At 40.9% G+C, this 14,032-nt stretch overlaps 1 protein-coding gene across 6 annotated transcripts in view; it reads left to right on the plus strand.

Moving 5' to 3' along the window:
- HECTD4 (HECT domain E3 ubiquitin protein ligase 4) overlaps nucleotides 1-14,032 on the plus strand; it is a 209,247-nt gene that overhangs the window by 62,645 nt on the left and 132,570 nt on the right. For all 6 annotated transcript variants that reach the window (XM_047760399.1, XM_047760396.1, XM_047760397.1 and 3 more), the window contains exons 2-6: nucleotides 760-1,277; nucleotides 7,044-7,133; nucleotides 8,015-8,145; nucleotides 10,936-11,044; nucleotides 11,713-11,851. In XM_047760399.1, the coding sequence (XP_047616355.1) occupies nucleotides 760-1,277; nucleotides 7,044-7,133; nucleotides 8,015-8,145; nucleotides 10,936-11,044; nucleotides 11,713-11,851 (987 nt within the window). The remainder of the gene's footprint in view (nucleotides 1-759; nucleotides 1,278-7,043; nucleotides 7,134-8,014; nucleotides 8,146-10,935; nucleotides 11,045-11,712; nucleotides 11,852-14,032) is intronic.

The raw sequence follows: 14,032 nt of genomic DNA on the forward strand, positions 1-14,032 counted from the left end.
ATTCTGCCATCTTAATCCCGTCTCCCAGGTTATGTTTTTACTTCATTGATTTACATGTTGCTGTCCAATTTTCCCAGCACCACTTGCTAAAGAAACTCTGTTCCCCATTGTACATCTTGCCTCTGTTATCAAAGATTAATTGTTCATAGGTGTGTGGGTTTATTTCTAGGCTCTCTATTCTGTTCCACTGAATCATATGTCTTTTTTTGGCATCAATACCATGCTTTTTGATTACTATGGCTTTGTAATATTGTTTGAGGTCTGGGAGCTTTATGCCTTTTGCTTTGTTCTTTTTCCTCAGGATTGCTTTGGAAATTCTGGGCCTTTTATGATTCCATATAAATTTTAGGATTATTTGTTCCAGTTCCGTGAGAAGTGTTGTGGGTAATTTGATAAGGCTTGCATTAAATCTGTAGATTGCTTTGGGTACTATGGCCATTTTCACAATACTAATTCTTTTAATCTAAGAGCATGGGATATCTTTCCATTTCTTTGAATCACCTTCAGTTTCCTTTATTCATTTTATACAGTTTTCAGCTTAATCTCACTTTTAATAGGAGTGTTAGCAGAAATGCCAGGAAAAAAATCTTCATCAGCAAGTGTATGTTTAAAAGCACATGTTTTCCTATTTGCCACAATGAAAAGGATTTTTTTATGTGGATTTGTTTTTAGATACCTTTGGGTAGACTTGTTTCCATAGATGAGAGCAGTGGTGAAACCAGTACATGCGAACTTTTTCTCTGCTGGTTCTCTCCTTAGATTTTAACATTTGAGACCAAGAACCCGACGGAATTAGCAGAACGTTTGCGCTCTGTTTGTGGGAATCAGAGCAATGCATATGCCCGCCTGCTGGAGTACCGCCTGAATGCCTTGCGAGGACTGTGGAACGCCCAGCGCCAGCTGGCCTTGGAAGAACAGCATGAAAGGGAAAGTTCAGGTGATGAAGAAACTTTGGCTCTGCTCAAACGCCAGGGCTTGTTGCAGCAACCCGAGCAAGCTCCCTTCACATCAAGGATGGGGCTCCTGCTGGTCTTCCCCCTTATTCAGTCCCAGAGTAGAACAGACCCTTCTCTCTGTAACATAACTGCTGAGGTGCTATTGAACTGCCTTCGTGACTGCCAGCCTTTGAGCTTGACCAAGGAGCCTGCTGACTGTCTCAATGGAATTGAAACATTGCTGTGCTCTTGGCTAGAGGAGACTTCTGACACAGGCTGTCACATCCCACATAAGCAAAAAGAAAATGCTGCTGCTGCCCTGGTAGCTTTGGCATGTGCCAGGTAAGGAAAATTAAAGGTACTAACTGGTGACTTTGTGATGGCTGCTGCCTGGGGTGGGTGAGTAAATAAGAGGGCAAGTGTGTTCGATGGAATTCAGAAGGCCTTCTTTGTTTTTAGCATTGAATTTCACAGTTTTAACAGTGTATAAGATGCTTTCACTAAAACTTAGCACTGGAGCTGGAAACCCAAGTTTTTGCTCTCTGGTTTTCCTGTTGTGGCTCAGCAGTGACAAACCTGATCAGTATTCATGCAGATGCAGGTTTGATCCCTGGCCTTGCTCAGTGGGTTAAGGATGTTGCTGTGAGCTGTGGTGTAGGTTGTGGATGAGGCTTAGACTCTGAGTTGCTATGGCTGTGGCATAGGCTGGCAGCTTCAGCTCCGATTCAACCCCTAGCCTGGGAACTTCCATATGCCTTGGGTGTGGCCCTAAAAAGAAGCTTTTGCTTTCTGTTATACCGTGGTAGTAGCTTAAGCAGTTTAAAATGAAGAATCAACACTTGCCATTATCTATTCCCCCTCAGATGATTAGTGTTTTACATCAGGTAGTTAGTGGATGATGTTATATCTGTATTTCTACTGGAAGGACTGTCGAAAAGTATGTAGAACTTTTAATTTTTTCCATGCATGTCTATAAGGAGTGTGTTGGTGAGTTGAATGGGTTATTACTCACCTAGACTCGGTCACAAATTTCTGGACCTTGACGCTTGGCTCCATCAATTTAATTGAAAGATCTCTGTATATGTCAAGATTTAATAGTGTGCTGTCCTTCCTGTGTAAGATAATGTGATTGATCTACTGTCAATAGGAAATGTGCTTGGAATTATTTTTCCAGGAGAGGCTTTCTTACGTTTTCCTGCCCAGCAAACCATGTGATCATTATCACATATTTGTGAGAAAAGGGTTCACCACCTTTGCTATCCTCTAACCTAATTGTCCGGGCACCAATTAGGACCATAGTCTGACATCTGTCCCTTTCTCCCTTCAGAATTATTATTATTTTTGGATTGAGTTCTTCCTTTTGTTAGCAGAGCATATGTGGGAAAATTCTTCTTGGGATAATAAAATTCATAGCTATAAGACTCCTTCCCCTATTTTTGTGGTCGCAAAGTCGACTTTCAAGTGGTTGAATCTCAAGCTATTTTTAAGGCAAAATGGCACCAGTATTTATTGTCAGTTTCTTTGCCCTGAGCAAACTATCATAGCCTAGTTTTGGATCCTTGAAGACTGTTGTTGATTATGGAAATCCTGACATGAGCTTAATTCTGGAAACATTATGGGATGGTACTGAAATAAGTGTCCCTGTAAAGGCTTTATATTGGATTTTTTTTTTTTTTAGATTTGCAGGAGATAGTTTTGAGCCCTAAATAGATTTGTTATTAATGCAAAAACCCCTCTTTGGGAAATTTTGCTTTTAAATAGTCCTATCTTGGAGTTCCCATCGTGGCACAGTGGAAATGAACCTGACTAGGAACCATGAGGTTGCGGGTTCAATCCCTGGCCTCGCTCAGTGGGTTAAGGATCCAGCATTGCCCTGAGCTGTGGTGTAGGTCACAGATGAGGCTCGGATCCTACATTGCTGTGGCTGTGGTATAGGCCAGCAGCTGTAGCTCTGATTCATCCCCTAGCCTGGGAATCTCCATATACCTCAGTTGTGGCCCTGAAAAGCAAAAACAAAACAAATAAATAATCTTTAGACATTAGTAGGATGTTTGGAATAATTAGCTCTTTAGTTTCAAATGCTTTAATAGAATGTAGGATTATAAAACTCACTTTAAAATTATATGCCCTAATTTAGTCTAAACTAACAGATAGTTACTGAAATTGCTTCATGTACCTGAGGTTCCAAATTCCAGTCTGCAGAATTGTTGAAATGAGTGTTTTTATTTTCTTCTTGGGTGTGTGTTTTTGTTTTAGATGGCTCTTACATTTTATTACTAACATCATTACCTTATTCTGGACTTTACCTCAGAAGTCACATGCTTTTCAGTGTTGGATCTTTTTTTTTTTTCTTTTTTAGGGTGGCACCTTCAGAATATGGAAGTTCCCAGGCTAGGGGTCAAATTTGAGCTGCAGCTGCCAGCTTATGCCACAGCCACAGCAACACAGGATCCGAGCCGCATCTGCCACCAACACCACAGCTCACAGCAACGTCGAATCCTGAGTGAGGCCAGGGATTGAACCCGCATACTCATGGATATTACTTGGGTTTGTTACTTCTGAGCCACACTGGGAACTCCCAGATCATCTCCTTTAATGAAGTTCCTTTTTTTTTTTTTTTTTTTTTTAAGGGCACTGTGCACGGCATATGGAGGCTCCCAGACTAGGGGTCAAATCGGAGCTATAGCTGCCAGCCTATGCCACAGCTACAGCAATGCCAGATCCAAGCTTCGACTTCAACCTACACCACAGTTCACGGCAATGCCAGATCCTGAACCCACTGAGCGAGGCCAGGGATCAAACCCAAAACCTCATAGTTCCTAGTCTGATTCATTTCCGCTGCGCCACAATGGGAACTCCTAATGAAGTTCTTTAGGAGCATATTATTAAACTTCTGAGATTGATGTTTTCAAAGACAGAGCAACTATTCCAAAAAATTATTTTGAGGGTATTCATTCAACCAACTAACATGTATTGAACATCTCTGATGTGCCAGGACCTTGCTGGGTCTTGGGGAAATAGTGACTCATGGTCTCTAATCTTACAGTTGAGTGGATTTCATTTCGTCAATCATTATTGCTCATTTATCACATGCAAGGGACTCTTCTAGGCAATGGGGATATAGTAATGAGCAAGATAGTCCCTAAAATTGCAAAGTTCATATGAGAGTGAGAGAGGCAGACAATTAGCAACAAATGCATGTGTAAGATAATTTCAGAGAGGGATATTCACTGTAAGAACACAAGCCAGGATATTTTTTATAAAGAATGACTTAAGTGGAGGTGGGGGCCACTGCTAGCTGGAGATACGAGGGAAGGTTACTAAAGATGAGACATTTGAGCTGAGGCCTAGATGATAAAAGAGAGCCACCCACCCACACACACACACAGCGACAGGGCAAGAGGAGAAGCAAGTGGCACAACTCTGATCCTCTTTCTGTGTTTGGGCAGCTGAAGGACAGCAAAGTGAGTAGGGTGTCTGGAATGCAATGGAAGGAGGAAAGAGGCAGATTTTGTAGGAGTTAAGTGTCATGGAGCCACAGAAGGAGTTGAAATTTTACTTTTTCTTTGCTTTTCGCTTTTTAGGGCCCTACCTGCGGCATATGGAGGTTCCCAGGCTAGGGGTCGCACTGGAGCTACAACTGCTGGCCTATGCCAAAGCCACATCCACGCAGGATCTAAGCTGCGTCTGCAACCTACACCACAGCTCATGGCAATGCCAGATCCTTAACCCACTGAGCAAGGCCAGGGATTGAACCTACAACCTCACGGTTCCTAGTCAGATTTGTTTCCACTGCACCACTACAGGAACTCCTTACTCTTGTTCTTGGCTGTGCCCATGGCATGCAAAAGTTCCCAGGCCAGGGATCAAACGTGAGCCATAGCAGCAACAATGCTGAGTGAGTCCTTAACCACTAGACCACCAGGGAACTCCTTAAATTTTGCTCCTAAAATCTGAATCTGGCAGCTAATAATAATTTATAGTTGGTTTAATACTTTTAAATGTTCCGGCGTGCTTTTGCCCTTTTATTTTAATCTCATTGCACCCCAAGGAGGTATCCATATTGGGCAGATGAAGAAGCAAACACCCACAAGAGTTTGGTGACAGGACTGAGCTGGTGCCTCTTGTGAGTGGCAGAGCCAGGTTTCAGAGCCCATGGGGTCCTGACTCCCAACTTGGGCTTTTATACTCGCTCTGCTGCCTCCCTGCCTTATATGGCTCTTTGGCTTTGATTCTTTTGAACACCAGAGGTAGTGAAAGTGGCAGTTGAGAGGAGGACCCTAGGCCTCCTTGGTCCTCTGTTAGGTGTTCCATTTCTTTGGGGGCTTAGGCATATGATACCTAGCAATTAAAGCCTTGGCTAAGAGAATAAGGCAGCAATCTTAAGTCAGCCCATCTGATACCAGCGATCATTTAGTTCAGGAAATGTTCTTGTAGTGATTTATACTTGGGATCTGGCCAGCTAAGTCTTGTGCATCTTAAAAGCACCTTTTAAATCCTGCTGACCATATTGCAGATTTCGAAGAGCCTCAAGCCTTGGGAACCAAAAGGAAATTGGGTGTTGACGAGCTCTGCTGGCATTACCATGGCATACTTCACAGCCAGGGGAAGCAGAAGGAACACCTCTCAGCACAAAGTATTAATTATTTGAAGGTTTTCTTTTTTTGTCATTTTTTTTTAAAGCTCATGCCTCCCTTGAAATTCCCGTCATGGCTCAGTGGTTAACGAATCCGACTAGGAACCATGAGGTTGCAAGTTTGATCCCTGGCCTTGCTCAATGGGTTAAGGATCCGGTGTTGCCATGGGCTGCGGTGTAGGTTGCAGATGCGGCTTGGATCTGGCATTGCTGTGGCTCTGATGTAGGCTGGCAGCTATAGTTCCCATTAGACCCCTAGCCTGGGAACATCATATACTGCAGGAGCAGCCTAAGAAATGGGAAAAAGACAAAAAAAAAAAAAAAAAAAAGCTCATCCCTTCCTAGTTTTTCTTTTATTTATTTATTTTTTTAGGGCCACACTCTAGGTATAGGGAAGTTTCCAGGCTAGTGGTTGAATCCAAGCTACAGCTGCTGGCCTGAGCCACACCACAGCAATACCAGATCCTTAGCTCACCAAGTGGGGCCAGGGATTTAACTGCATCCTCATGGATGTTAGTCGGGTTCCTTACCTCTGAGCCACAGTGAAAACTCCCTTTTTGGTCATATTTAATGTGATGGGAGTTTGGTGAGATGATCTGTAAAATGGAGGAACTCAACAAAGATATTAAAAATTTAAGCCTTGGAGTTCCCGTTGTGGCTCAGTGGTTAATGAATCCGACTAGGAAACCTGAGGTTGCGGTTTCAATCCCTGGCCTTGCTCACTAGGCTGAGGATCTGGCGTTGTGGTGAGCTGTGGTGTAGGCCACAGATGCGGCTCGGATCTGGCATTGCTGTGGCTGTGGTGTAGGCCTGTGGCTATGGCTCTGATTAGACCCCTAGACTAGGAACCTCCATATGCCTTGGGTGTGGCCCTAGAAAAGACAAAAAAGACCAAAAAAAAAAAAGAAATTTAAGCCTGGGAGTTCCCGTCGTGGCTCAGTGCAGTGCGAACGAATCTGACTAGGAACCAAGAGGTTGTGTGTTCGATTCCTGGCCTCGCTCAGTGGGTTAAGGATCTGGCATTGCTGTGAGCTCTAGTGTAGGCTTGCAGCTCCAGCTCCAATTTGACCCCTAGCATGGGAACCTCTATGTGACAGGGGTGTGGCTCTAAAAAGAAAAAAAAAATTAAGCCTAGAAATACCATTAGTCTTTAAATACGACCTCTTCTCTAAAGACTGATTTGATGGAACCATATCCAGGCATAATAGCTACATGTTCTTTTTGCTTGGGCTTTATGTTTTGAACTTTTATGTTAGGGGAAGATTATTTACCTTTGCAGATACAAGAAGGATAGCATAAGTGGCATGGTAAGAATCAAGTATATTTTGTTAATTTGTATGACACATCTACTGATTGGCGGAAGCAGACTCATTTTGGAATCTTCCCATGTGGTTAATAAAAATTAATATTAACAACCTTATTAATTGACGTTTCACTTTTGATGATTTTCTGTCCTCTCCTTTTATTTTTAGGGGATCATTGAAAACTTTTGTTCACACAGTTCATCTATTACAGAAACAGACTGATCTAGGGTCCCTGCCTGTAGCCGATGTACTGTACAGGTAAGTTGTCACTTTGAATCGTTATCCTCCTTCTACACAAGGGAGACTTGTATATGAAGCTCCTTTGATAAGTAAATTGTTAAACTTTTCTTTTAATCAATTAATGATTCATATTTTTAAATAAGTATGTTATTCTTTTCATCTTTTTTTTTTATCTTTTTGCTATTTTTTGGGCCGCATCCACGGCATATGGAGGTTCCCAGGCTAGGGGTTGAATTGGAGCTGTAGCCACCGGCCTACGCCAGAGCCACAGCAACGTGGGATACGAGCCGCTTCTGCGACCTACACCACAGCTCACAGCAATGCCGGATCCTTAACCCACTGAGCAAGGCCAGGGATCGAACCTGCAATCTCATGGTTCCTAGTCGGATTCGTTAACTACTGAGCTACGACGGGAACTCCCGAGGATGTTGTTTTTCATTTTTTAACTTTTGTGGATTTTTAAAAAATGCAATAGCTCGTCATGAATTCTTGTAGATTTTGAGATGATAATATGTTAAGGTATAAAGTAGAAAGTGAGAATCATTCATAATCTCATTATTCAAAGATAACCAGTCCTAATGTTATATGTGTTGTGTCTGTTTCTCAATTCATGCCTCTTTGTCTTCCTCCCTCCTTCCATCCTCCCTTTCTCTCTCACACACATAAACATGTAAAATGTATACATTTATACATTTTACACAGTTACAATTTTATTATAACATTTCTGTGAATACCACTTTGTAATTTTTTAAATTTAAAAATATACATATCATGAATGTCTCTTTGGATATATTTGTGTAAAACTGTTTTTAGTTTCCTGCTCCCGGAGTTGGTAAGTAGACTTTTCTTGCTGCAATGGATAGTCTCAGTGTCTTTATAATTCTGTCTTTCCTTTTTAGGCTGTTGCTTTTGGAAGGGGGGCCTGGATCCCCCTCCTGTTTGCTTGGGGGCAAACACATAGTATCATGGGGGTATGAAGACATGTTGCCTGCGCCAGATAGCAACACTGGCTCCAGTTCTGAAAGTAAAGGTAACATAAGGGCTTTGGTCCCGTGATTGAATTTAAGATGTGAAAAGAGTTTAGATCATTATTGCAAAAGATTTAGATTTAACTCTGTGTTCCTTTTAGTTAAGAGCTCAAAGTTCCTATACAGTGTGTTCATTGTCTGCTTTATCAGTAAAAGTATAAAAGCTGATACTCAGTGAGGTAAGAAAGTGGATACGTTTTACTATTGCTAGGGAAAAGGTCATCCATAAACTCCTGCCAAGGAAGAATGAGTTACTGAAATTGGTTCCTAGGTTTTTGAATTTGGGCATGGGAAACCTTCAGTTGAATTTTATGTCCACAAATCTAGTATCAGGTCTTGTGGCCTGATACTATTTTTTGAATAATTTATTGTGTGTGTATCAGTGAACCCTCCTGTCCTAAAAGCAAAAAAAGGAGATTGTTCAAAGGAGCATGAATTATGAAGTATCTCCTTTAAATAAAGTGGACTGGAGTAAAATGTTTTTACACAATTTCACGAGTATTACACATTGTTTATCTTGTGATCTCAGCGAAAATGGAAGAAGGTCATTAAAATGACTTGCACTTAACTGACTTGCTGATGAATTAGGCCTCTTTATTCACTTGGTAGATATACTGACAGGTGTCGCGGCACACCAAACCCATGAAGCCAGTAGGCTCTTCGTGGCAACCTATGCCCTGCTGCTCCCTCCTTTGGAGTTGCAGGCTTGCCAGTAGTCCGCCTTGCTTCCAAACCTGTTTGTTATTGTAATGGGTGCGTGTGATTATATCATTAAATATTATGTAGCTGATAAAGTAGGAATTTTTAAAACCCTGGGAGATTGTTTCCATTAAAAAAATGGAGTGCTTTAGAAAGACTCAACAAAGTGAATCTCTAAGAAACTGGTGTTCTCTAAGAAATTAGGGTGGGATTCAGAGTCTGTTTTGCCCACTCCTTCTTTTCACATTCATGATGGGGGCAGCTTTCCCAGGTAACTATAAAGGCATCAGTTGCTGTCTAAGCAATGGGCCATCCCTGTGCCTCTCAGGCAGGTGCCTGTGCCTTTTCATGGTACACTCTGTCTTCAAGATAGTCATGTAAAAGTGGTGAGGGGAACAGTCAAAAATTTGGGGTGTGAGTAATTACTTTCACTGACTCAATGAAAGTTAACAGAAGTAAAAAGCCTGCAATGCCTAAATTAATACAAAATCAAGACCACTTTCTTTTATACCTTTTAGTTTCTCCTTTGGAGTAATTTATTACTGAGGATGATGGTATTAATCTGATCTGTGTGCTTTTCACCCTCTTGTACCCTTGGTTTTGCTTCTGGCTGGAGGAAGTTTTTCTTGTAATAATTTTAAAACATGGAAACATTCAACATATACAGAAGTCTAGAAAATACTATATTACTATATTAAACTCTGTATCCCCATCACACAAGTTTCAATAAGTATCAATTCTAACAATCTTGTTTATTCTGTCCCCTTCACTCCCACTCCTGCTCAGACCTATACTCAAAAGGCCTTGGCCTTAATCTAAAGAGTAGTGGATAAATGTATATTTGTAAGTTTTAAGTTAAAATAAAATGTTTAAAGAATGAAATTTTAATATTTAATATTTTGAAAATGATTACCCACTTAAACTTTTTAAAGAACTAATAGGAACAAGTTTCTTGGATTAGTAGACTGAATTTTTAAGGTAACTACATACTCAGTGCTAATTTGAGAGCTATGATATTGGAGTTTTTCTAACAGGATAAGTAATAGACAAACTCCACTTAAACATAGTAGGTGGATTTATTTTTGAAAACAACACAAAGTTTTTGGCTACCCTGCAGCATGTAGAGTTTCTGGGCCAGGGATCCGATCTGAGCCACAGATGCAACCTACACTGCAGCTGTCGCAATGCTGGATCATTTAACCTGCTGTGCTGGGCAGGGGATCAAACCTGCTCCCTAGCACTTACAGAGACACAGCCCATCCTATTGTGCCAAAGTGGGAACTCCTGAAAGTTTTTTTTATAAGCTCTCTTTTTAAGGTAAGTTCTCTGGAATATGTTAGCAAACCATTTGCTATCATTCAGAAAGACACTGTTTATTTTAGCTTGGGGAATATATAGCTAGGGGGAAACATAACTGTTGTTTTTTAGTAGAAGAGACATTATACTTTTGTGTTGTGTTGCTCCTGAAATTTAAAATTAGGCTCTCTAGATGGAAAACCCACAAGGAGCAGATTTTAGTTCAATGTATATATCGTTAGTGTGTCAACGTAATAGTCATTTGTCATTTACGGGGCACTGGCGTTGTACCAAAGAGCCGTGTAGGTGTTTACCTATGTTGTCTCATTTAACTGTCAGTGTAACTCTTGAGGTACATATCTTCCTCTTAACAGAAAGAAACTGAAGCTCAAAGAGGCCCAAGGTCAACTAATAATTGCCCAAACTCTTAAATCTCACACCTTTTTAATTACAGAATCATTAGGGAAAGTATTATATTGTTAGTCTTTTCACATTATGAATAGGAATGTATTTTTGCTGTTCAAAAGAAAAAAACCTTTGGCAGACTAAACCAGGTTCTTCTGCTAATTAACTACCAACCTGTTTTCCTGATCTCGGTCCCTGATCCTGTATGCCTTTTGGAGTATGATTTGGGGGTTCAAATGATCTCCCCTGGAAGTCACATTGAAGCACTTAGTTTAAAAGTGGGAGACTATCTTTGACTTAGCCTCCGAGTGGCTTTTTCATTAGAAAAAGCATGTTTATAATCTCATTAGAAAAAACATGTACATCATTTACCTGTGAAAAAATGCTTTCAGATGCTGACTTGGGACGCTGTCTCACAGCAGATGGTCTTTACCTGTATACTACTAACTCAGTTGGAAGAGGAGTAAGCAAATTGGGGTCTGGATTACATGGTACTCTCAGGTCAGTTGCATGGCACTTGCAGAATGATTTGGCTGGAACGTTTTCCTCATTACAGTAAAAACCTGTGGTGAAGACATCCGGGAATGGGTATTGACTCCCCATAGGCTGACTTGTGACTAAAGAAGTCTAAATGACTTCATAGGATTCTGGTTTTCTCTTGTTGTCACTTTCTCTCTCTGGGTCTCTTAATGCATTTCAGCTTTATTTTGACTCTATAAAGAGTTTGATGGCCCTAAAATCATTGCTTCTAGCTTCTAGCCAGAAATTCCTCTATGATCAGAATTTCTGTTTTAGTGACTTTTCCATGTTGATAAATGGATATTTTTCTGGTTAAATCTCTTTGTCCTTGGCTTTGACATTGGAAGTAATTGTTCAGTTGGGATATAAGACCTATGAATTGCTGCCAAAAGACACCATAATTCGAGATCCTTATGTATATTTAATTAGACCATTTCCCCAACTTTTTCTCCTCTCTAGTTTGTTGTGGGAAATCAGTATTTGCCATAGTTTGTCAGTTTCAGAGTTAATATGTTATTTTACTCTCCTTTAGGTATTTTGCATATATAGTCGTTTAAAAGAAATTAGGGGGGGAGGTGTTTTTGTTGTGGTTCATTGTGGGGTTTTAGACAAGACCTGGTGACTTAGCATTTACACCTTTTTCCCCACAGAGGTTTTGTGTACTGCCGGAATGAGGAGCTGGAACCAGGATGGGTTGCTTTTGGCAACGGGAGTCTTCTCCACCGGCCTGTATCTTTTGACAATAAACCTCACTCCCTTTTCCAGGTCATTGACCAGAATACCCTTCAGGTAAACAAAACACCAAGGCTTTGTGTTTTATATTCTGGAGACAGCGAAGTTTGTGACATCATCAGAAGGAATAATAACACAATTTATGTAGTTTGCCAGAGTGGCATCCTTTTAACTGTGATCGTTTGGATGTTCTGTTTTTTCTCTGATGTCTTAAGTTTTCCCGCATGATTTGAATGAATGTGTGCTCTAAGAGTTTCTAAGGCCAAAAACATACTTTTTATGATCAAGAAAATTCTTGAGAGTCAAAGATGATATAAATACCAGCTTTTTAAAGAAACTAGATCTATTTTGGGAAGGTATTGTTTTCCTATTCACTTCGTTCTAAACAGCTTCTTTGTGGGAATGGGAGTTTGAAATGAGTTTAGATAAAATCATTGTGTGCTTGGGTTTAAGAGTTCATCCTTGGATCCAGCGTTGTCACTACTGTGTCATGGGTTTGATGCCTGGCCCAGGAATTTTCCGCATGCCATGGGCATGCACCCAAAACAAAGAGTTCATCCTTGGGCTGTCATAGCATTCTGCACTCTGTTAGGGCACTTGCACCATTATACTGATATCACCTGCTCTTGTGTCTAACTCCTCCCCAAGATCATACACCTTTAGGTCTGGATTCTGTCTTACTCATCTTTGTGTCCCTAGAACATAGCACAACATTTGATTGATAATAATAACAATTGATAATAATAGCATCGCTCTCTGCCAGGTCCTGGTTTTGGCAATTTACATACTCTTCCTCTCCTACCTTTGAGGGTAACTATGGCATTTTCATCAGGCAGCTGAGGCTAAGCACATTGTAAGCCCTCAGTAAGTGTTTGTTATTCACCAAAAGAATGTAGCTCAGAGAGGTTATGTAACTTGCCACCTGGGAACGTGAATACATCCGCTCTATAGTTTGAGCTCTTTATGCTACAACTTCCTGCCTTTCAACCAGAGTTGAACTAAATGGTTAGAGTACCTGCCTGTGGAGTGAGTGCCCTGAGAGTAGTCACATCCAGGACTTAAGTGGGATGTTGTACCTCTTTGAGGCTGTCACTCAGTTATGCCTTTTCTGGAGAACGGGGACTGAGTCTTGTTCACCATTTTATCTCCAGGGCATATAGGAGGTGCTCAGTAATTGCTACATGAACAAAATGAAATATAGATGCCAAATTGACTTCATTTCTTATCACTAAAGAAGATAGATGAGAATACTGCTGACATTTATTTGAAATAGAGTTATAAGCCTGGGAGTTAAATGGATTAAATCTTGGAACATGGTTTACATTTGAAGTAAAGTCAGTATCCTCTGTGTTCTAGCAAAAACTTTGTTGTCCAAGAAAGCAGTATTGTCACTAACTAGAGATGTGCACTGGAGCAGTTTGTGGATAGTTTAAGCCATTCAGTAACTGACGGCTTTCTAGATCTCTTGGCATTACAAGTTTCAAAGTGTGGTTATAGCACCTCAAAGACTTCTTTCAACTCCTGAGGTAGACAAAACAAGCTTGGAAAAAGTTTATATGAAATGAGTTCAGGAGTCAAAAGTACCCTTAGGGGGAGTTCCCCTCGTGGCTCAGTGGTTAACGAATCCGACTTGGAAGCATGAGGTTGCAGGTTCGATCCCTGGCCTCGCTCAGTGGGTTCAAGATCCGGCGTTGCCGTGAGCTGTGGTGTAGGTCACAGATGTGGCTCGGATTCCGTGTTGCTGTGGCTCTGGTGTGGGCAGGCAGCAACAGCTCTGATTAGACCGCTAGCCTGGGAACCTCCATATGCTGTGGATGTGGCCCTGGAAAAGATAAAAAGCCAAAAAAAAAAAAAAAAGAAGTACCCTTAGGGAAATGAGTGACTCACCCAAAGGATGAAGTAACTGAAGGTCATTCTTGCTGTTCCCTTAAGGCACCTGACCTTCTCTGATTATTTTTATTTGGGGATTTTCAGTTCTACCCTATTTTTGGATTTTTTTTTTTTTTTTAAACCTAGTCAGCAGTTTTCCTGATTCTCATTTTCTCTCATTTTAAGTGCTTTTCTCTGGTGGTAAAAAGTAGTATGTAATTACCCATTTAATGTGAAATGATGTAGAACTTATTCACTATACTGAAACTGAAGGATATTTAGTATTAAAAACACATGCCTTCGTGTCTGGTATGGAGAATGGGTGTCTTTTTCCTCCTGGGACTTGGTGAATTTCAGTAAGCCCTCATA

The sequence above is a fragment of the Phacochoerus africanus genome, chromosome 15, assembly GCF_016906955.1.
Source record: "Phacochoerus africanus isolate WHEZ1 chromosome 15, ROS_Pafr_v1, whole genome shotgun sequence".
Classification (NCBI taxonomy): domain Eukaryota; kingdom Metazoa; phylum Chordata; class Mammalia; order Artiodactyla; family Suidae; genus Phacochoerus; species Phacochoerus africanus.